A 22200-nucleotide genomic window follows, 5' to 3' on the forward strand; every position below is an offset into this window, starting at 1 on the left:
TGAGGAATGGCAGAAAGTTTTGTAATAATGGCAGCGTCGCGGCGTTCGGCAATTAACTAAATGATTTTGCGTGAGAACAAAAGTCGATGAGGGCGCGACCGGAAAATTAATTAAAAGTTTGATGCGAACGAGCCATTTGTTACCTCAGAGAGATCGAGTGAAATTTTCTTCCAATCAAAAGTCAACCAACGATTGATAATTTAATTCTGATAGAAATCTTTCAATAAAATTCTCGTCGATTTTCAACTCGCTCTTGATATTCTAATTTACCTCTGTGGAATTCTCTTTATACTTCGACCTAAAAGTCATTTGCAATGGAAGTGTCGCGGTTGTGCACATTTGCACATGATAATAACCTGCAAATACATGCACAATACAGGTAGCTTCGGTTGTGAAATCCAATTTCCTTTGCCGCAGCAACATCTGCCAGTGGCAAAATCCAGCCGCTTTGAAGCTTGAGCGAGCGACATGGCGCTTAAAAGTTAATGTTTCGTCAGCGAGAAACTATTTACACGCAAATAAATATAAAGGGAGATCAAAGCGAAATGTTTCAAGTGTTGTATTCAACTAGAATCCAAGTAGAATCTTAAAATCCATCGAGTTGCTCAATAACAAGATCGTTTTTTTTTCTTCTAAAGAAATTTTAACGTGGATTCAGAAGCTGAGCGAGAAAACCAATGCTGGGAAAACGAATTAAAATGTCCAAATTTCAACTTTTAGTTGGAAATTTTAATTCTTTCCATACAGATAAAAATTTCTGTTTCCAAAATAATTTATCTTTCCAATTAAAACTCTAAAGTTTTGAAAAGAATTAAAATTTCCAATTAAAAGTTGAAATTTGGACATTTTAATTCGTTTTCTCGCTCAGTTTCTGAATCCACGTTAATTCCTTTTGAAATTTTAAAACGGAAACTGGAATAGACTGAATAACAAATAAAATACCAAAAAAATACACACTCTCAGAAACAAATTAACAACGATCATTTTTAATTTTTTTTTATCTAGAAGATCGTTTTGGAGTCAAATCAATTTATTTATATTTATTTTTATTTTTCTCTCTATATAATCAAAGTATATTTCAGATTTTTTTTTATAAAAATTTATTGGTAAAATATTCAAATTTTTTCCAACCTGTCGCCGCGCACTTGACTCAGTTGCCGGGAGGCAAATGCGCGCTCCGAATTCCAGACCTCTTTGTGCGCGAGTGGGTTAAATACACGGGCATTACACGCGCTCATTCCACTTTTTTTTTTACCCAGCTGCACTTCGCTGTCGCACTTATTTCGAGAGAGAGGCAGACAAAAAGCGAGAAAATAAAGAGTGGCAATCCAGCACGAATTCGGAGTACGCAGCGGAATTATCCCTGCGCAAAAATGTCACGTTGCAAAGCGACAATTACGCGCGTGAGGTGCTTTTCAAACATACGCCGCAGCGAATATGTGCACAGAAAACAGACAGGTCGTTACACTTTTTATGTTTCAATTTTTTACTTTGCCATTTGAATTTTTATTTTGTTATTTTTACCGATTTTTACTTTAATTCAAATATTACCATGTTGCGGAAAAGAAGAACGCGATTAATTAATCGATCAACCGTTTAAACCTAATTTTTGTAATAAATTAAAGGAAACTTAAATTTAACGCGCTTTCGTATTTTTTAATTGCCTGAAATATATTAATAAGAAAAAAATACTGCAAAATGCCAAAAATCTACAAATTAAAATTTCATAATCCAGTAAAACTTTACTTTTTCTTCTTTCTATCATTTAATTAAAATTTTCTATTTTGATAAAAAAAAAGAATTAAAAATATCATTCATTCATTCCTTTAAAACACTTTTGTGTCCAAAATTTGTTTTTTAATTTAATTCTGTTTTGAACAATCTCATAGTTTTGCAGTACTTTTTGTGAATAAAAACACTTCATCCTATACATACAAATGTATGTGTGAATTATATGGGGTTATATTTAATTTGATTTTCTTTAATTTTTATTTTGTAGTTTTAAATTACTTAATGTATTATGTATCAATGTATTTCACGCATATGAGAGAGAGAGTTTAGCAGTAGCATAGCATTTTATGCGCCGAGAGAAAAAAAGCTGCGCGCGGGCTCTCCGTTCGAGCCGCGCCGTGTCCTTTGTTATATGTTGTTTTTTGTTGTCGCGCGGGCGACGCGGGACAAATTTCTTTATGTTAAAAAATATAAGGATATTTTTAAGGCGCTCATTGGTCTATTTAGTTAGATAAGGAGGAGTTTATTTTCTCGTCAAACCGATCTGAGCCAAAAAGTAAAACGAAAGGTCAGACTTCACCTTCCGCAGGTCGAGAGTGCAGGACCATTTGACTCAAATTAGCTGAATCAAAAGTTGTGGCTGATCTTTTGACGAGAAAATACTCCAACCCGAAAGGCACTCATCCACGCCGCGCTCTGAGCCAGGAGCTAAGGTTAGAGTTATTTTACGCTAATTTGTGCCCATTTACTGTTGTACCGACGGCTTGTTTTTATTTGATTTTAATTTGGAAAGGAAAAAGTTCATTCTCTTAGAGTTTAAGTTTCAGTTAAAGTTAATTGAAAAGACTGTCGCTCCAAAGCAGTCCGCAAGCCTTTACGATTTTAAGTTACGTTTTAAGGACAAAAATCTCTCTCTCGGTTGTATTACGATTTTAAGGAACCTTGGTTTAGTTCTATTTCATTAAATACAGAATTGATTATTTTTAATTTACGAAAATCATAAAACTCAGTGGAACAAAATTATAATATTTAAATTTTGGTGTATCGTTTAATTTTTGATTACATAAAATAAAAATAATTATACTTTTCTTCGTTCTCAAAAACTTAAAATATTTTGTTTAAATGAAAACAAATCTAACCTAGACATAATTTTAATAAATAATAGTAGACTATTCAAATAGAAGAAAATAGATTTTAATTAATAAATCAATCCAATAAGAGATTTAAGATTAATATAAATAAAAAGGTAAATATAAATAAATTCGCTCATTATGGCCAGGCCTGAAAGTGTGTTTCTATGAAGTACTTATTGGAGTAGGTACGCATTCTGTACTAGGGTACCTTTATTGATACAAAGCGCCGAAATATTTATTTATAAATATTTTATCATATAATAGAGGCACCTGCCAGGGTGCGTACTCTCGGGAGTCGTAAAGATATACAGGCGCATTTTACTCCCCTCGCTCTTTCGGACGGGCACCGAATGAATGAAAAAGGTTGTCCATTCACTTTCCCTTTTACCTGCTCAGCTGAGATATACAGAAAATAGAAGTCCGTGAAAATAAATAATCGCTCCTATAAGTCTTTATAGATTCGCGCGCAAAGCGGTTTGGTTTTCGGGGTTTGCTTAAATTGAGAATTCCTATCCTGACATATTTTTAAACTTAAATTTACGCTATATCAAACCCAGAATAAAATAACAACTCAAACACCCCCATTCAAAATAATTAATATAATAATCAGTATTAAAGTATAAACCCCACCGCTTTCACATATGTATACTTTAATAACATAAAAAAACTAATACCTGAAATGCAATTTTCTCCATTTTACAGTGGATTAGTTGCAATACAAGGTTATGTATCTGTTTGAAGAGGTGCAGATTTTATTATTAAATTTGCATTACTTGAAATGAATACAACGCGCACTTATTTATAAACACGCTCTTGCTGATCCAGATAAGTGCATTACGTTATGCAGCTCTCAAATCCTGCTTCGTGCCGTTCCATCACGTTCAATTTCCAGAAGGGAAAAAACGGTGCGCTGAGAAAATCCCATAACCCGATAAAATATCTCTCTGCTTTCTCAGAAATTATTGCTCTGGCTGCTGCATTAAATCTTCTCGAGTGCAGCACTTGCATAATATGTGCGACTTCTTGGCTTCTCGGCCGCCGCATTTCTTTGGGCGACGTAAAAGAGGAAAGTTGGCGCACCAGCTGGAAAATTGCACTATCGAATTGTGTTGGAAAAAGTTGGAGGCGGAAAGTGGAGAATAATGTATTGCTGAACTACGTGTGACGCTAAAAGTATAAATTGCAAGTTGTGTTAAGCACACAAGTATAGAACATTGATCACTTTTTGCAAGCGAAACAACTGCATAAATCAAGAGTTAAACAGAAAATAAAATTATATTCTTATTATTCTAGATTATAATTTGAAATGTAAGATTTAAACAAAAATCTGTCAAACTAGAAAATAATTTTATGCTTTTGTTTTATGTTTAGTTGATTCAGAAATTGCATTCTATGATTTTATTTTGTCGTATTAATATTTTTTATTATTTTTTTGTTTGTTTAGTATTTCAATATGTACAATAATTTTAACCTAAAGTTTTTTTATTTTTCAGTGGGACTTAATTAAAAAGTGTTTTTTAATATAAACCTCTTTTAAAAAAACAAAACTTTTTAACGTTAAATATTATTTAAATAGTTGCAGATGATTATTTTAATTAATTTTTTTATTCCAATTTTTTTTTTAATTAATTAAACAAATAACTTAACCTGCGATTCTCAAATTAAACTTAATGTAAGATACGTTGCCCAAATTTTGAATGAGTTTTATGAAATATAATTAATATAATAATCATCCACAAATATGAGTTGTGGTTCAAAGTTATTACTAATAATAAGATGTAGTCAATAGTGTATTAAAAGAATTATTATTTATTATTATTATTATTTTGAAACAATATTTTATGAAAGTTTTAGACAAATCTTATCTGTTACCAACAGTTTTAATTAAAATTTTAATACAGAACGACACTTAACCGTTTGTAAATCCATTTAAATCGATCTCGCTACTTCAATATGTTGTCATCGGCGCCGTTTCATTAGTAGTTGTAATTAAATTGCTACCACCCCATCAGGCATTTTAACCAATTTGCAAGAAAATGGAGCACACGGAATGGGCTGGTTGATTAAAATTACACCAGCGCATCAAAAACAATTACCCGATCGATTGTTCGCCACAAAGCAAAGTCGATCCGATCCGTGCTCGAACTAAAAGGACGTGTCGTCCTTTCTCTCTTTGTTCTCAGATACACGACCGGCGTCCCCCAGAACCATGTGACAGCAGCGATCTCGATGATTTCGCACTGGTTGTGCTACGCCAACAGCGCCGTCAACCCCCTCATCTACAACTTCATGAGTGGTGAGAGATTCATTCGTCAAAATTTATACAAACGCACACTTTGAATGACGTGCCGTGCACCACAAGTGCGTCGGCAAACACCAGAGATTACCCTACGGGGCGGATGGAGAGAGAGAGAGAGAGAGTCTCTCATCCGGCTGTCAATTAATCAGATTAACAGTAATTAATTCAGACTGCGGCTTGAAATTTCGGAACCATGAATAATTTGGGCTAATTAATTATATAAATAAATATTTTTCACCAAGACTGAAAATTTATTACAAAATAATTTTTATAATCACCTTTCGAAGAAGTCAATTTTTTTTTTTACTAATTATATTTCTCTGACTTTTGAAGTAGGAATTAGTAAGAAAATAATAATAATAATTGAACTAAATTCAAGCCCAATTTCTTAATATTCTCTGAAAGCCGAATTTAGAATTTTTTTATTTTTCACTAGAATTTAAAACAAATTTAATAGTTTAAACGCCCCCTAAAATATAATTAATTCTTTTTTATTTTATGATTTACTATTTAATATGCAACAAAAATAAATCAAAACTGTTATTTTTTAATAATTAATTTTAAAGAATAAATTTTTATATTGAAATTTATTTTTTAGGCAACTTCCGCAAAGAGTTCCGCCGCACCTTTGGATGTTTGTCGCGTCGCCCACGCACCCACCGCTTCAACATGTCACGCAGCGGCGCCCCCAACTCGCAACACTACCTGGCAGGGCCCATTGCATCCTCCGTGCGGATGCCGCGCTCGACCGAGGTTGTGCCCCTGTCCGCGGTCACCTTTCAAGATTGAGGGCGCGCCCCGCGAGTCTGGTTCACTCGCGACTCCCCCGGCGGCCGCAGTGCGGCTTTCGAGCTGGCCGACGTCAGAGGCCACCTGCGGCCGCCGCCTCTCAATCAAGTGCGAAACTTTTCAGACATTTCCGAGCACTCGGCCAACGGAGCCGAGCACGGCAATGGACACGGTCCGGCCAAGGAAGACCTCGTGTGTGACACTTACAATTGACCTTTTTATGTTCAAAACTGGAAGATAATGAAAAAGTGTTTTTAAATAAATAAAAATATCTGATATTTTCATTTTACCAAACTTTTGAATGAATAACTTTTGACTTTAAAAATTATTTTAAATATTTTTAATCCAAAAATGTAATATTCAAATATATAAATGAACTCATTATGCATTTAAGAACAATCCAATCTTTAAGCTTGGATTGTTATCGTAGAATTTCTGAATGTGATATTGTGATCAAAACCATTTTATTGTTGCAAATAAGTATTGAAATTAGTCGAATATATCCCTTGCAAAATAATACTCTGTTAAAAACTATTCTCTCTTGCTACAATGCAATTGTATCAAATTGGACACAGGGTCACGTAAAAAGTTTGTAAACTATTATGATTGTCAACTTATGAATGTTTCTTGTCATGTTTGTATTCAAAACGAGATAAATATGTATATCATATGACTTTAGGGGAAAAGTTAAAACTGCTATAATAAATGTTGCATTTGCGTAATGTGCAGAAAAGAAATATTTAAATTGAATCAATTAAAAATCCACCATTTTTTTAAAATTACCTTTTGATTAGCAATCATATCTATGTGCGACTAACTATTATTTAAAATTAAGAGAGAATCTCTTCTGTAAGGAAAATCTTCTTACTACTGGCTGTATTTAAAATTGTAATTATAACATTCCCAAATTTTTTTTGCTTTTCATAGAAATATAATATGCATCACTCAATTGTGTTTGTGGAGGAAAAATTTGAATGAAAAAATGTATAAATTAGAGAGAAAAAAAATATATTCAATTCAAGTGTATATGAATACAAAATAATTTGACTGATTGTGGAAAAACGAGAGAGTTTCTGTGCTACCATCTAATAAACCTTTAAATCTCAATGTAATTATACTGTATAGTAAAAATTATTATTGTTTAAATGGTAACAAAATGGAAGAGCTTTAAAAATTGCTGAAAACTTTTTTTCCAGACGGACAATTTTCATGAGATGGACTTATTTCTGTAATGTTAAATGTAAACGTTCAATAAACACACCGCATTCTGAACGATCATCACTTTGTTTTAATTAAAGCCTAATTTCAATTTCAAAGAAAAAGTAAAAAAAGAGTATGAATTTTTATGTTGCTGATATTTTAGTTAGTGTGAGTTATTATTTTAATTTTTTTTCGCTCAGTTTGAAAATCCGCGTTAATTTTTTTTTTTATTTTATAGAAAAATATCTGGATTTTTTTTACTTTTCATAGCGCCTGTAAAATAGGCTTAAAAAGGCCACTGCAGGCACGTGCGTTGCACAGGTTGCATACTTTCGAAAGCTGTTGTCTTTCGAGCCGGTCGCGGCGGCGCCACCGTCGCTGGCCACAACTTTCGCTTTCGACGAGAAGCTGCGCGCAGATGTCGCCTCGGTCGTTTCCCGACAGTGAGTGATTAAAGATGGCACAAGTTAGCGAATGTTTTACCATAGGAAGCGTAGTTTCATGTGTCACCTGCCTAAACAAAGAGCTGGAGGGCGAAGTTCTGGCCTTCGACCATCAGACCAAGATGCTAGTTCTCAGTATCCTTTGCAAAACGCACCGCTTTTTGTGACTTTGCGCGCAAACCGGGCCCCAAGTTGGCACTGCGTCCTCCATGTCGGCCCCCTTTTCACGCGTGCTTTTCGCCGATTTCGCCGCGGCCGTCGCGAATTTCCGCGTTCGGCCTCCGCGCGTCGCTTTCGGCTCGGCGATTCCGTCCCGAAAGGTCGCCGCATTTGCTAAATCATTCTCCATTTCTCAGTTCGAAAGTGCACATTTGACTCTGTGTGCCACTTTTTTATACTTGTTTTGACCACTTCCAATAACACTGCTTAAATTTTCCTTGTTTTTACCCAAATCAATCGAGATTTACTTTGTTTTTATCCACTTTAATTGATCTTTGCACCGGTTTAGCCTCGCAATTTTGAAATCGCCCGTTTCCGTCGCCCACCGGCGAACATGATTTTCGCATGTGTTTTTTTCCTTGACCCGTGCACAGAAAGCCCAGCTTCCAATGGCCAGGCCAAGCTGAACGACATCCACATGGTGAACCTCGCCAGGGTCAGTAATATCACATTAACAAAAGAGGCCACGCCCTCGTCGGATCAGCCGCAACCCTTAAATCTGCACAGAGTAAGAAACTTCAATTTGAAAATCAATCGATGGAACTGATTAAAAAATTTATTAAACAGATCAGCACCAGGACAAGGAACCAAGTCGAGGAAAAGCGTCGGATGATATCCGCACTGAAGGCTGGAGTGTCCATCGAGGGACAGAACCTCTTCCTCGCTATCACCAAAACGTACAGAAATCTGATGCAATTGATAAAACTTGTGTCGTCTGATGTTACTTTTTTCGTTCTATTTCAGGATCACTGACGTCTCGTGGTCGAATGCAGATATCATTGTCATGAAACAAGTCATTATTTCCCCTCCTTACCAAGTAGAAAACGTCAGACTGTCGAACGCGGACACCCGAGGGGGCGCTGCCTTAAACCATGGAGAGTCAAGAGCTTTGCTTCATGTCCAGAAATTGGTAAATTAAAACCTACAATAAACTTAGCGGGCATAAAATGATTGTTAGGAATATAATTGTGGGAGAGGAAATTGACCTATCAAACTAATTGAAAAGTTTATTAGCATCTTACAAGGAAATGAAGAGATCGAGCTTTTCCTCGATGAAGAAATTGTTTTTTATTCATAAACAAAACTACCAGTTTCAATCAAGATCTGCGACCCTAATTTGTGAGCAAGAAAATACAAAAAAAAATCAGAAAATTGAAACATAAAAATTAAAATCTCTGAACAACCTATTTTTTTATTTGTTAGTTTTAAGATTTTTGTGTTAAAATATGATTTTTTTTCTTTGTATTTTTTCATTTTTGAATTTGCTGATTTTTATTTTTCGTGCTTCATGAAATAGGGCTGCAGATCTTGACTGAAACTGTTAGTTTTGTTTTTGAATAAAAAACAATTTCTGTAACAAGGATAATCCTGATATCTTCATTTCCATGATCATGTCCTCGTATGTCAATTTCTTCAAATAAAAGCTTCTTACAATTATTGTATAAATTTGATTCTTTTAGTCAAGTTTCTAACTTTTAAAATACTTAAAAGAAAGTGTGAAATTCAAGAGTGCAAACTTGTTTGTGTAAAAACGTTTTTTACACTTTTGATCAAATACCAAACATTTCTCTGGAGGGAAGGACCATTTTTTTATGCAAAATAGGCACCCAAAAAAATTGAATTATATTAATTTTATTTGTACTTTTCTCTCAACTTTCTGCTCTTCGAAGGCGATTTTAATGGTAAATACAACGCCAAACCCACCAATCCTTCTTTTTGGCCAGAAAAATCTTAAGTTCTATTGATTTTGCTTTAAAAATTATCACTTTTGCAATTTATTTATCCTTATTAATAAATTCATTATCTTTTTTCTTGTAAAAAAAATATATATAATATTATTTCTTGATTGATTTTAGGTCGAAAAGCACTACAAAGACCAGCAGTCACAGGCCTCCGCACCAGTGGCTGCGGGAAACGCGTCGGCAACTGCGTCGGCGTCGCCGACCCCAGCAGCCAAGCAGTAGAGCGGCCGTCGTCGTTGTCGCACCCTTGGATGCGGGCGGACGTGACGAGAGCAGCAACGACCTGGCAAGCTTACCTTCCCTTCTCGTTTCCATCCTCCGCGGGGCCCTATTCCTGACCGGCGCTCCGGAATAGGGCCCCGGATCGTCAGCATTGATAATTTTTTTTTTTTTATTCGACGAGTCGATTGAATTAAAACAAAAAATATTCCTTCATTGCAATTGTTTCCAGTGTTTCGGCTTCCGGGGCTCACGTTCTCTTCCTCAAAAAGAAAGTGCATTTTTAGAGCTGGTTGAAATTTTAGTGATTAATTATGGAGCCCCTCGACATTTTATTTTTCTAATTAGTGGCCAAGAAAAAAATTTCCCCATCCATCGTAGTAGTCCAAACACAATTGCAATGATTCGAGTGAGTGATTCTGCGTGAGAAAAATTCTTATTTTATTTTCATCGATCAAGGGAAACTTGAAACTTCCAGGATAGCATTCGATCTTCTTTCTTTTATTTTCTGACGGATTTCCATTATCGGAAGTCTTCGCTTCTCAGTGCGTTCTTTCCTTCCCGGTCAAAATTAGACTTGAGTTCATTGTGTTCAGCCCGAGGTGAAATACCGAAATTATGTAGAATGAATCTTGTATGATCGTTGTTAATAGAGATATTATTAAAAACGAGATCCAATTGTGTTTCACTGGTTCAACCTCGCCACGACCAATTTGCACGATTATGCGATGAGGCTGGATTTTTAATGCTTTCACTTGGAATGGAGAAAAGAAAAGGGTGGGGCGACGGCCTCTGGCCTTGCGACCGACTCGAGTCTCTCTTGAGCAGTAGGAGCCGAGTGCTTGGCGAAATAAACAGCAACACTCCAGAAAAATGGATCTTTCTTGTTTATTGTTTCTAGTTTTGTCTTCGGCAGCATTTGGTGTGTAATTAAATTATTTTCTCAAAATTGATGACTTGTTTATTGCGTCGTCTTTTTATTTGATAATCTTTTTCATTGTTGTTTATTCTTGAAATAAATCAAGGATAAAAATAAAATTAAATCAGAATTAAGTCCCTTGTGTAGAAGCTTGGATTTTTTTTAATTATTGAGGATTATTAATTATATTTTCCGCAATATTTGAATTTTATATTTTAAAAAAATATTTTGGAAATTACATAATTTCAAAAATAATTATTTGTTTTCCCCTTTTGCATTTTTCTGCAATTAAATTTGCTTTTAATTAATAAAATCTAAACAACCTTAGCAATTCAATTACTTAAATTACTAATTTCTATTTAAATTTTTGTAAAGTCATCAATTTTCAAGCTTATTGTGGCGAAACTATTATTTCTATAGGTCAAGAAGCCACGCAGACCCAAAGTCCACCACGTTCGTACGCACAAGCGGCTCTACCAAAACAACCGGCCGGCAATAATAATGCAGCGAACGCGTCCGTTCTGTCACAACCCAGTCCTACCCAATTTTCCTACGCCCAAGCAGCCCGCGGTGCGACTCCGAGCAGTCCTGCGGAGCAAACAACCCAAAGGTCGTACGCTCAGGCTTCTCGAAACCAAAACGACCCTTCAAGCACTCTTCGGCCCAGGATCAGCAGCAGCAGCCCTTCGAGGGGAGGAAACACGCAGAACAGGGGCACCTCCCCTACTTCCTCCAATGTGGCTGACGACGAATTGAGGACCTTCAGCGAGGAGTTGCTCAGGAGTGACTCCAACAATGCTGCCGCGTTGGTCAGGGCCAACTGGCAGGGCAGGACTTACGGGTCAAACACGGCCGACTTGGCTCCTCAACCGTAAGAATTTTTTTCCAAAAATATAAATTTTTTTATTCCTTGGAAATATTTTTAGGCAAAGGTTTCATTAATTCATGTAAAAATCATTTTATCTTTTTATAAATGTTTCAAACATTAATTAATAATTTAATTTAATTCAATTGAATTTTATCAATTATTATAGTTGACCAAAAAAACTGTAATTTCTCGAAAAAATCCTTTCTCCCTAATATTTATCATGTTAAAAGGTGAAATTAATTTACTTTAAATCATGTTTTTTTTATTTTTATAAATTTTTCAATTAAATTTATTAATTGAATTACCTATCATCACAGGTTGTTGGCGGTTCAAGCAAGAGCTCTTCAGGGCGCCACCACATCAAAATTGAAGCTTTTGTACGATAATTACGAACCTGACGCTGGCAATGCTGAAGTTGTGACTGCCTATGAGAGGGACGAGGACAGAGCCTTTTTGGATGCTGTGATGGCCACCCAGGTCATGGCCAAGACCAAGAAATTTCTAGTCGACAAAGGTCACTTCAATTTTAATTAATTTTAACAATTAAAACACTTGTATGGATGAAGAGCAGGTTTGATCGAGAACGCTCCTGGGTCGCTGAAAACCAAATTGCAGCAGTTGTGGTTCACAATGTTCCCGAGACTGGGCAGCGGCTCTCCCATTGGCTCCAGCGCTTTTGAGCACATTTTCCTCTCGGAAGTGCGGAAGGGTGAAATCTCAGGCTTCCACAATTGGCTGTATTTTGCACACGAAGAGAGCACAGGGAAGGCAAACTACCTTGGACACATCAGACACATCGACCTTGGAGGAGTTAATTAAAAATTTACCTTTTTTTGTATAAATTTTAATGAATTATTTTAGCGTGGTTCTGTGGTTAAGCATCACTTCACGTGGGGAAATATTACAAAGCCTGTGGGGTCGATGTTCATCGGCACGAGCCCCGAACTGGAGATGGCCCTTTACACGGTGTGCTTCATGACAAGACCGGACAACAAGTGTCCCGTCCGCCTCGGAGGAGAGCCCTTCTTTATCAAGACTCATTCTTTCACATTTAGGGGAAATAAGTACATAGGCAGTGCTTTCCCTGATATTTAAACACATTTTACAAAGATAGATTTAAATGTGTTTTAAATTTTTTCAAAAAAATTGAAATGTTTTGTAAGATTTCAAAGATTGATGTGTGATTGTTATTGTAAAATATTCTCAATTTTTTTCCAACCTCTTACAAAGTTCACAAAGTTGTTATAAAATATTGCTTAAATCATATCAATAAGCCAAAAAGTTTCTGTCTTTCATAAAATAAAATAAATTCATAATTTTTGATATAAATTATACGTTTCAAATTAAACAACAACCAACAACTTAAGTAATTATTCCGGGCATATTGAAAACTCCGGAAAACTCTTAAAGCTATATTTTTTTTTTAATAATTTCTATTTGAATTAAAATAAAAATTAATAGAAAACAACCATTAAAATGTGATAAGCAATTTAATTGAAATCATCAACCTACGTCTTTTGTCTTTCATAAAACAAAATAAATTTATAAATTTTGGTCAAACAAAAAAATGTTTCAAATTAACGCAAATTAAGTCGCATAATTTCATAACAATAATATTGAGTGATTGAAAATTTCATGGATTTTTTTTTAATTATAAATACATTACATGCTCTGTTGAAGTACTAATTTGTCATTTTAAAAATAAAATCCATTCTTCTATTTTCTTTATTATATTTAAATTTAATTTTGTAAAAAGTCCAAGTCACGTTGGTTTAGCGGGGCCTTCGGTTTGATTGAAAACACTGCAGTACTGCACATGCGCGCCAAATCAGGCGCGCCCGCAGCATGTGATTCACATGCTCGTCTTCCCACTCTTCCCTGATGATTCCAGTTTTCAAGTGACAATGTGCGGTGCCGACGTGTTTTGCGCGTTGCAAAAGAGTAAACAAGAACAATTTAGCGAATTCTCGAGCTCCAGGTGCGTGACTGTGCAGGTGTGCATCATTTTTTGAGCGTCGAGCATCCGTGGAATGCTTCGGTGCAAGTAACGGACAATATTTACCTTCAAGACCTCTCGTTGTGACATTTCGCGTGTGGAATGTGTGGATTGTGCTTTTTTCTGTGACGGAGCAAAGGTCAAACAAGATGAGTCTGCGGTCTGTCCTGTCCAACCTGTCGAAGGACATTTTCAAGGAAGTGGAGGCCATCGTCGTCGACGAGGGGAAATGTGAGTATCATAACTTTTTTTACGTACCTTTTTTTTTAATTTTATAGCGCACGTTTTAATAACTTTCTCGCACGCCTGGTGTTTTCCCTCGCAATGTTATTTCATCGAAGCAATTTTAATAATTCTTTATATAGCACTGCACCATATTATGCATACATAAATTCTAATCAGTCTGGAATTTTTACACCCGATAATTTCTTAATTTAATTAAAAATTTTTGTTTTTGTAAAATAAATAAGCCACATACTATACTATCCCCTCAAATTTAGTTTTCAAATTCACTGAATTCAAAATTTTGTTACAATTGTACGAAATTTTTAAAGAAAGGAATTTTAATTACTATAAAAATTGCATTGTGTTAACAACAATTTTTATAATTATTCAAATCGATTCAAATGAAATTGAAATATTGTACCGTGTTAAAGTTATTGATTTTACAATGAAAATTATCAAAATTATATTAATAATATAATTATCAAGAATATAGGAGCATCATATGGATAGCCTGACTGGAAAGGCTATAATTTGATTGAAATTGTTATGAATAATCGATAATTTGATTATTATTTTTTATATACAATGCGTGATGCGTGTATAAATTTAAATGAAACATTCAGCGATTTTACATAATTTCAATCAAATAAAAATATTTCACAAATTGTGAAAAATAACTTTTTGATGCGAGAAAAAAATGTCCTGAAACTTTAAGGTTGCAATAGAACATGCATGATAAAAAAAATAAATAAAATAACTTCAATAATTTGGCATTGAATTATCTGTAAAAATCCTTAATTTTTGTCTGCGTTGCTTTTTATGCATGGAAATGAATGAATGAATTTTATGCAGACTAAATTTAAAGGCTCACAAGCTATTTGTTACAATATTTAATATTATTTTAAATTTAATTTAATTTTTTTATTATTTAATTATTTTACTTATTTTTAATAATATTTATTTATTTCATATTATTTATATTCAATTTAACTCTTTCATTCAGGTTTGATTGGTGTGTTTTTGTTGGTATAAAATTTCTGTCATGTTTCTTTACCCTGGTTGCCATTCGTCAGTTGCAATAAGAAGTCTCTCTATTCGGTGTTGTGCTTTTTGGTGATTTGCAAGACTTACAAATAAAAAAAATCAAAATAAATTTCTATTAAAAAAGTTTTTCGTGGCGCTTCTTCGCTTAATTTGCTTGGATAGAAATTTTTTCTAAGGTTGACTGTTCAATTTCCCTCAAAATAGTAACGGACGAGGCGATGCTGGCGCTGAATTCGGTGTTCGGCGCCGTCCTGGAGCGGGCGCTCGCCATCGTCGACAAGCCGAACTCGGTTTGCGAACTGCAGTCGCCGATCGGAAGAAAGCTGGTGCAGGTTTCGGGCACGTCCAAAGGTACTTGAAAGCAAAAGGGGAGCCGAAATTGATTCCGGTTGGTGTTTCAGGGGTGTACACCCTGTACCCTGAGGAGAACTACTGTCCGTGTCCGGCGTTCCAGTTCTATGTGCTGGGCGCGAACGCCAGCGAAATGACGTGCAAACACGTCCTGGCCGCGTGGTTGGCGCGGATTCTGGGCAAGGCGAGGCTGCTGACCATCGGCGAGGAAACGATGACCTCTCTGCTCACCTCTTTGCTCACCGAAGGAACCAAAGACTCGTGAAGTGCAACGAACGATCGGGCGGCTTCGTTTGATGATTTTCTAAAAAATTTGCTCATTGGTCGGTCACTTATCGCACTTTCAAGCCTAATTGGACATTGTGTAAATTTATATAGAATTTTTAATTATCAAGTCTTATCTGAACTAAATAAGAAACGAGATTGATAGATTTTTCTTTGTCATAAACTTTAATTGACAATATCAATTAAAAAAGTTGTCCCTTGAGGAAAATTTGTGCATAGAGGGATAAAATTTTGTCTTTTTTATTAAAAAAAAAAAAAAAAAAAAAACGAGATAGACGCGATCTCAAATTGTGCGATTGCGATCTTTTCTAAAGCTGCATCTTGAAATTGAAAAATTGTGCGATCCGATCCGATCTCAATATCACTCAATATGAAGCAATCTTTTGCAATTAAAAAAAATTTTGAACTTTTTTTTATCAATTCAAGTTTTTTGAGGAGACCTAACAAAAATTTAGTTTGTAAATAAAAGGTCTTTGTTTAAGAAAATTTCTCTATTAAATAACCAGACATTGACAGTTTTTCTTGTAGTTTTATCATTAAAATTGCTTTCCAAGATCATAAAAATATCGGAAATGATCTCATGTGATCGACTTCCTTTTGCGATTTTGTCCACCCTTAAAAAAAACAATAATTATAACATTTGTAATAATAATATAAAAAGATTATTGCCAATTATTCGCACTATTTCATGAGCCAATGCGCTGAAAAATTTAATAGGGGTCACAGAAGTGTAAAATAAACTAGAAGAAGCGTATTGTTTTTTTTTAATTCTAAAAATAAAAATCAACAAGGTTAATCCCTTTTTTCGCTTTATAACTAATTAATTGTATAATTATTCTAAACATAATTTTTACTCAAAATAATAAATGATTGATAAAAGTTTGGATGAAAACATTTTATGAAACATTTGCGGCGTGTTAAATTGATTTATTAAATTTAAAAATGTAATTATCTCATAAAAATTAAAGTTAGTATAATATTTTGTAGTAGAATTTCACGATCGAGGGTTGATTCATGGTGATTTGAATTTAAAGTAAGCTTTCTCTTGATGGGTTTTGTGAGTTTTTTATTGTTTAAGAAAAACAGCAGGAATTGTTTTTCTTATACAATAAACAACTCACTAAATCCACCGAGGAAAACCTGACTTAAAATTCAATTTTTACAAATATTATTACAAATACTAATTAATTATTATAATTTAGTCAAGGGTACGGATATACTTGGAATGCTAGTTTTGCAGATAATCTAATTTTCTGAACTAATCTGCTTCTTCTAATGTCACAATTTTTGCCAAAGCTTGTCAATTGTCAATCACGGTTGTGTGTGCGCCAAATTAATCCGTCAACGCAAACGTGATTCGCGCAAATTCAAGTTTTATCAGCGACCCTTGAGCTGTCAAATGAGGCATGCGAGACGCTGTAATTTCCAATAATTATTGTGGGTGCGAACGTTATGAGTTTCGCCAACGTCGTCAACGGCCACTTGAGATAAAAATAACGTCGCAACGCTCGTATATAAGAAGAATCCAAGTGTCCGCGAACTGCTATACCAACAGGAATACAGAGAATGAAGGCGGCCGTCGCTCTAGTTGCTCTGTGCCTTGCACAGGTAAGTTAATTAACATTTGCATAATTGCAATTTGTGTAATTTTAAGCGAACAAAGTATAACGATTTATTTAAAATGGATTTTTATAAATTAATATTTAATATTTTTATATTATAAAAATCAAAAAAATCTAGAATTATTCATTTAATGTTAATGCATTTTTTTTTTAAGCGTGTTCTTTATTTCTTTGGAGACATTTTTTTCGTTTTGTAATTTTTCTTCTATATTTCATATCATTTTAAAGAAATCTGTGCATACTTTAGAAATTTCGTCACCATTTCGCAATTAAAATCGAGTTTTGCGTGAAAATGTGCGCGTCAACGAGAAATCACTGCTTATCACTGAAACACATCAAATTCGCACTCGTCAATCTACAAGGTGTCGACAAGTGTTATCAAGCACCTCTTGACGTGGGTGTTTAACATTTAAATATACAAAGAAAACCGCCTCGAACAACTCTGACATGATCAAATGAATTAATTAATTCCTTTGTAAGATAAAAAAAGCAGTGTTCTTTTATCTCAATCGAAATTAATCATTTTATATTTGTTGCTGAAATTTCTTTTGGTAAAAAATATGTATTTCTAGGCGCTTGCCAGCCCCATCCAGGCCCCGTTAGAACCCGAGGGCGACCTCAACATGCCAGGCTTCACCATGCTGAACATGGCCCTGGAAAGCGGTCTCATTGATTTGCCTCCTGGCCTGGCTCGAATGCCCTCAAAGCCCACCGACGACTTGGCCCGATGCCTTGCTGATGTAAATTAAAAATTTAAGAATTGAAGAAAATTCCAAAAATTATGAATTTTTATAGTTCTTCGAAGAAATGGCCTTCAGTTGCTATTTCTACGGAAGGAAGCAAATGGCTGAGGATTTCCTGGCTCTTCGCGACATGGCCCCTGACATTGAGCAACTTGCCGTCCAGCACAACGTTGTCCCTGAAACCTGGGATTTCCTTCTCGCCATGAGGTGATTTTTCTTATTAATTATAATAATTTATTCATTAATCATGGTTCAAAGGTCGGAGGGTTTGTCTGTGGTGAATCTGCGCACGTACGTTGCTGATACGATTGAGTTCATGAATGGAGACGGTGGCGATCTTATCACCGAAATTAGGACTCAAGTGAACGATTTGAAGGTAAATTGTCACTAAAATTCTCAAATACAAAAATTCAGATAAGAAGCAAATCACATTACTTGATATTGAGGTTGTGATTAGCGTGAAGTATTTATTGTTTCTGTCTATTACTGATAATTTTTTCAAGTAAAAAGAGGTCAAAGTTTTTTTTTTTTAAATTTAAAATGTCCTTTAGTCCCACAAGCAAGAGCTCATTGCTGTGAAGGTTGCGGTTAAGAAACTCGCTGAGGAATTGGAAAAGCAATTTTCTCTCCAGGTTGGATTATATTTCTTTCCATTTCATTACGGGAAATAATTTCTTAAAAAAAAAGATTTCCGACATTGCCGAAATCCTCCGTCTGATTTCTTACCAACTGGGCGACCTGGGCAATAATCGCGAGGACGTGTCTGACGACATGATGGCCATTTTCAAGGCTTTCAACAAGCAGAAGAGAGACCTTTACAATGCTGCCATTTACATGAAAAACGAGGCAAGAAAGCGCACTTATTTTTATTCGGAGACAAAAAATATAATAAAATAATTTGCAGTGGAAACTCATCGAAAAGGACCTAAAAAGGCTTGTGGGTTCTGACGCCGTCGCTCCCATCTCAGCCAACGTCAAGCTTTTGGGTGAACAGATCAATGGTCAAATGACCATGGTCACCAGCACCCTCCTGAAGACCATCAACGACTCCAGGGCTTCTTACGAGGCCATGCGCGTTCTGTTCCCGGGAATCGCCGGAAAAGATGCCGCCGAGTTTTAAACTTTTATATAAATATTATGCTTATCATTATTTACAATCAATAAGTTACACTATGAGTCTGACTAATATTAACTTCATGCACGTTTAGGTTAATTAATATAATGCAAGGCTTCTTATATAATAATCTTATATTTACTTCATTTATTAAGAGCACAAATAAATATATTATGATTTTGATCAAACTTTTGTTCCTCAATATTACACCGCGGATTCGGTAAATATTCTTCTGGTTGGCAGGTCATTTTTAGAAGAACTAGGATTATCCGTCTGGAATTTAAATTTGGGCGGAGTTTTTATCACGATCGCAATAGTACTAATTAATTAATGACATCATTTTAAACAAATTTGTATATAAGATTTTGATTTATTTTATATTCTTGATTGGAGGTGGTAAATTTGTGTCTGTTTCGAGCCGTCTTCTAATCCAGGAAAAAAATTGTGTACGTCTGGTCTTCGAAATAGAATCTTAGAATTAGTTTCATTCGTTACCTGTTCTTCAAGTTCTTCCCCCTCACTTGAAGTCACCTGCTTGTCCTGCTTCGTCAGCCTGGACGCCGGCAAAAACCGTCTGATGCACGGACTGAAAAGGTCGTGGTCCATGTCCCTGGGGTCGTTCGTCCCGAAAAAGCACGACGCCACGCACGTGGCGACCGTCATGATGAGAAAACTGATCATCACGTTGTTTCTGTAGGCGATGCGGAAGAGCCAGAAAACGTCGTTGTTGACCCCGTCCAAGTACGCCGACTCGTAAATGTAACTCGTGTTGAGATGCGAGACGAGCGTCGAGTCGCAGCCCTCGACGGAAATTGGCATTTTGGGCCAAACCAAGTCCTTGGACGCGATGGCGCGGCCGTTGCCGATGATGATGCCTGACATCAGCAAGGCACTTGTAATTCCACCGGTTATCACAGCCTAATTTAATTATAACATTTACAAAAAATTTGCAATTTAGAACGCAAAACTAACCTTCTCATTGAACCAAGGAATAAGAACTCCGAACAAAAATATTCCAAGTCGCGCGCCAACGGTCACTCCACCTAAAATTCTCGTAACCTTTAAAAAATTGGAGTAGAAAATGATTATTTATTTTTGCAGCAAACTTTCTATTTTGCCTGGAATATCGTTCCAAGGTAGGGAAGAATAAATACGAGACCCATTGCCAAAAGTCCAAACACCAAGACCAATCCTTTCAAAACCCAGCTCGCGTGCTTCTCACTCAAAGGCTCCTTAAGCATAGGATTAATCACGTCGTTAAGAAAAACTCCAGAAACCGAATTTAACGTTGTTGAGAGTGAACTGAAATTTTATATAAAGATCTTTTAATATTTATTTACCGGCTGAATGAATTGTTTTGAACCTCAAAGCAGCGCTGAAAATTCCAGCCACAAAGATGCCCGCAATCCCAGGAATCGAACCGCCAATGTCGGCGATGAACAGTGGCAGGATTTGGTCCATTTTTGAAATTTGCTATGGAGTAAAAATTAATTTGAGTTTTGCATTTATATATTTTTGAATACCTCCGACACTAACGGGTCACAATCTTGATATCTTGCGTATAGAGTAATTCCCGTGTAAACACTGAAGAGCACAAAGAGTGCCGAACCAAAAGAAGTGATAATTGTTGCTCTGAAATAAATTCACACGTTTTTAATTGGAAGTTATTAGAGTAATTTTTAAAACCGTTGAGCTTTTTCCAAAGTCGGCAAGGCCAAGCAGCGCTGCAGAGCCGCCTGGTTGCTCGCCATCCCCGCCAACCACCCAAAGAATCCGCCAGCGATCACATTCCAAAATGTGTAGTAAGCGAAAGGACTTGGATCCATGCTGAAAATTTTTATTCAGATAAAATCGAGTTAATCGGGAAATTTTATTTTACTTGAAAAAGACGAGTCGGCCGCTTTCGTCTGCCCTTCGGAAAACCTCCCCCACTCCGCCAACCTCGATGGTGCCCAAGACAACCACGACTCCAACCCCAATTATCATCGCAAATGTTTGCAAAGTGTCCGTCCAAACAACCGCCCGAAATCCACCCTATATGAGAAATAAATATTGATATTTTAAGAATTTATAATCAAACTTACAACGCAAGTGTAAAAAACGCAAATGCACGTTGTGAGTGTGGAGATCACGTAAATGTTTATTCCAGTGACTGAAATTATTTGAAAACATAATTTTTATAGCTAGTATTAAATATTTTATTTTTACCTTGGCTCAGTGCAAGTGCGGGTGCGTAGACCACCATTGGAGTGTATAAATTCTACATAATTTAAAAATCAAATTAAAATTCTTAAAAAAAAACTATGATATATTCCAACTTACAGTAAAGATGCAATACATTCCCGACAAAACGTACTTGACGGACTTTCCGTACCTCAGCTCCAAGTACTGAAATTATTAAATTAATTTTTTTAAATTTACATCAAAAAACACGATTTTCCGAATTATATACTTCGTACGTGGTTGCCACTTGAAGTTTGTAGTAGACGGGCACAAATAGCCAAGCGGTCACCACGCAAACTAAAACTTCCGTGAAAACGTGCATCACGTATTGGGTGCCGTAGGTGTAGATTTCCGTCGGCACTCCCAATAAAGTGACACCAGATGTTGCGCTAAAAAAAAAATCAAATTAAAAGTTCCTGCTTTCGTTGGCGTAATAAAAAAATGATGCAACCTGCGCGACACGGATGCCTAGCAGGTTGCCTAAATTCACCGGTTTTCGTCAAAAAATAAAAATAATGATTTTTTTTTAATTAATTTTTTTAATGAATGGTTTGATTATGAATAATAAAAAAATGTACCTGGCAATGAGTGACATGAGGATAGGGAAAAATGACATGTTCTTACTGCCGACGAGGTACTCATCGCGGCTATTTTGCTTCTTCTTGGCGAAAAATCCAAAGTAAACGCCGATCAGCGACGAGGCGAGCATCAACACAACAAAAAGCGCGTAGTCGATCGTGCTGAAGATGCCGACTTGCGTGCCCATGACGAATGGTCAGAAGTGCAGACTAACGCTCAATTTAGTGTAAATAATGGGCCTTCCACGCCAAGGCCACCGACACACTGCAAAAATTAGGTGCTGCTCCGCGTTTTGCTCCGAAGGCGCCGCGCTGCTCTGAGGAGCCCCGCGCTTCTTAATACGGGCTATTTTGGTCCAAGTGGCGTTGAGAAATTCAGAAGGAATCGCACACATGTGCTAGCACCACGAGATGTAAACAAAAACTGATTTTACTGCATTAGAGCGGAATGGAAATC

General features: G+C 35.9%; 6 protein-coding genes across 8 annotated transcripts in view; 5 read left to right on the top strand and 1 right to left on the bottom strand.

Moving 5' to 3' along the window:
- LOC132199218 (orexin receptor type 2-like) overlaps positions 1 to 7224 on the top strand; it is a 74320-nt gene extending 67096 nt beyond the window's left edge. Inside the window, exons 6-7 of the mRNA XM_059623782.1 lie at positions 5048 to 5160; positions 5762 to 7224. Coding sequence (XP_059479765.1) covers positions 5048 to 5160; positions 5762 to 5952 — 304 coding nt within the window. The 3' untranslated portion in view covers positions 5953 to 7224. The remainder of the gene's footprint in view (positions 1 to 5047; positions 5161 to 5761) is intronic.
- Positions 7225 to 7568: 344 nt separating this feature from the next.
- Positions 7569 to 10448, top strand: LOC132199221 (protein LSM12 homolog A). Its single transcript, XM_059623786.1, has 5 exons — positions 7569 to 7730; positions 8189 to 8322; positions 8382 to 8491; positions 8559 to 8724; positions 9671 to 10448. The coding sequence occupies exons 1-5, from the start codon at positions 7610 to 7612 to the stop codon at positions 9776 to 9778; spliced, it is 639 nt and encodes a 212-aa protein (XP_059479769.1). The 5' UTR covers positions 7569 to 7609; the 3' UTR covers positions 9779 to 10448.
- Positions 10449 to 10566: 118 nt separating this feature from the next.
- Positions 10567 to 15730, top strand: LOC132199219 (endoribonuclease CG2145-like). Its single transcript, XM_059623783.1, has 7 exons — positions 10567 to 10697; positions 11115 to 11565; positions 11880 to 12076; positions 12134 to 12372; positions 12424 to 13789; positions 15032 to 15178; positions 15229 to 15730. Exons 1-5 carry the CDS (start codon positions 10649 to 10651, stop codon positions 12655 to 12657), a joined length of 1170 nt encoding a protein of 389 aa, XP_059479766.1. The 5' UTR covers positions 10567 to 10648; the 3' UTR covers positions 12658 to 13789; positions 15032 to 15178; positions 15229 to 15730.
- LOC132199027 (zinc finger SWIM domain-containing protein 7-like) lies at positions 13708 to 15443 on the top strand. Its single transcript, XM_059623400.1, has 3 exons — positions 13708 to 13789; positions 15032 to 15178; positions 15229 to 15443. The coding sequence occupies exons 1-3, from the start codon at positions 13708 to 13710 to the stop codon at positions 15441 to 15443; spliced, it is 444 nt and encodes a 147-aa protein (XP_059479383.1).
- A 1185-nt stretch (positions 15731 to 16915) lies between the features above and the next one.
- LOC132199220 (uncharacterized) lies at positions 16916 to 19130 on the top strand. Its single transcript, XM_059623785.1, has 7 exons — positions 16916 to 17071; positions 17658 to 17825; positions 17881 to 18035; positions 18087 to 18204; positions 18380 to 18460; positions 18516 to 18674; positions 18733 to 19130. The coding sequence occupies exons 1-7, from the start codon at positions 17030 to 17032 to the stop codon at positions 18946 to 18948; spliced, it is 939 nt and encodes a 312-aa protein (XP_059479768.1). The 5' UTR covers positions 16916 to 17029; the 3' UTR covers positions 18949 to 19130.
- On the bottom strand, positions 18920 to 22069 carry LOC132199213 (sodium-coupled monocarboxylate transporter 2-like). 3 transcript variants are annotated; one of them, XM_059623775.1, is made up of 13 exons: positions 21744 to 22069; positions 21395 to 21554; positions 21265 to 21330; positions 21151 to 21202; positions 21027 to 21094; positions 20822 to 20976; positions 20629 to 20769; positions 20466 to 20574; positions 20306 to 20415; positions 20061 to 20244; positions 19915 to 20001; positions 19438 to 19860; positions 18922 to 19215 (listed from the first exon to the last, which is right to left on the bottom strand). In XM_059623775.1, the coding sequence occupies exons 1-13, from the start codon at positions 21929 to 21931 to the stop codon at positions 19147 to 19149; spliced, it is 1812 nt and encodes a 603-aa protein (XP_059479758.1). In that variant the 5' UTR covers positions 21932 to 22069; the 3' UTR covers positions 18922 to 19146. The 3 variants fall into 3 exon arrangements, with proteins under 3 accessions (XP_059479757.1, XP_059479759.1, XP_059479758.1); XM_059623774.1 differs by having other exon boundaries at positions 18920 to 19860; XM_059623776.1 differs by having other exon boundaries at positions 18920 to 19860; positions 21790 to 21927.
- Between the last annotated feature and the right edge of the window lie 131 nt (positions 22070 to 22200).

The sequence above is a fragment of the Neocloeon triangulifer genome, unplaced genomic scaffold, assembly GCF_031216515.1.
Source record: "Neocloeon triangulifer isolate White Clay Creek 2 clone unplaced genomic scaffold, ASM3121651v1 ptg000013l, whole genome shotgun sequence".
In the NCBI taxonomy this organism is placed as follows: Eukaryota; Metazoa; Arthropoda; class Insecta; order Ephemeroptera; family Baetidae; genus Neocloeon; species Neocloeon triangulifer.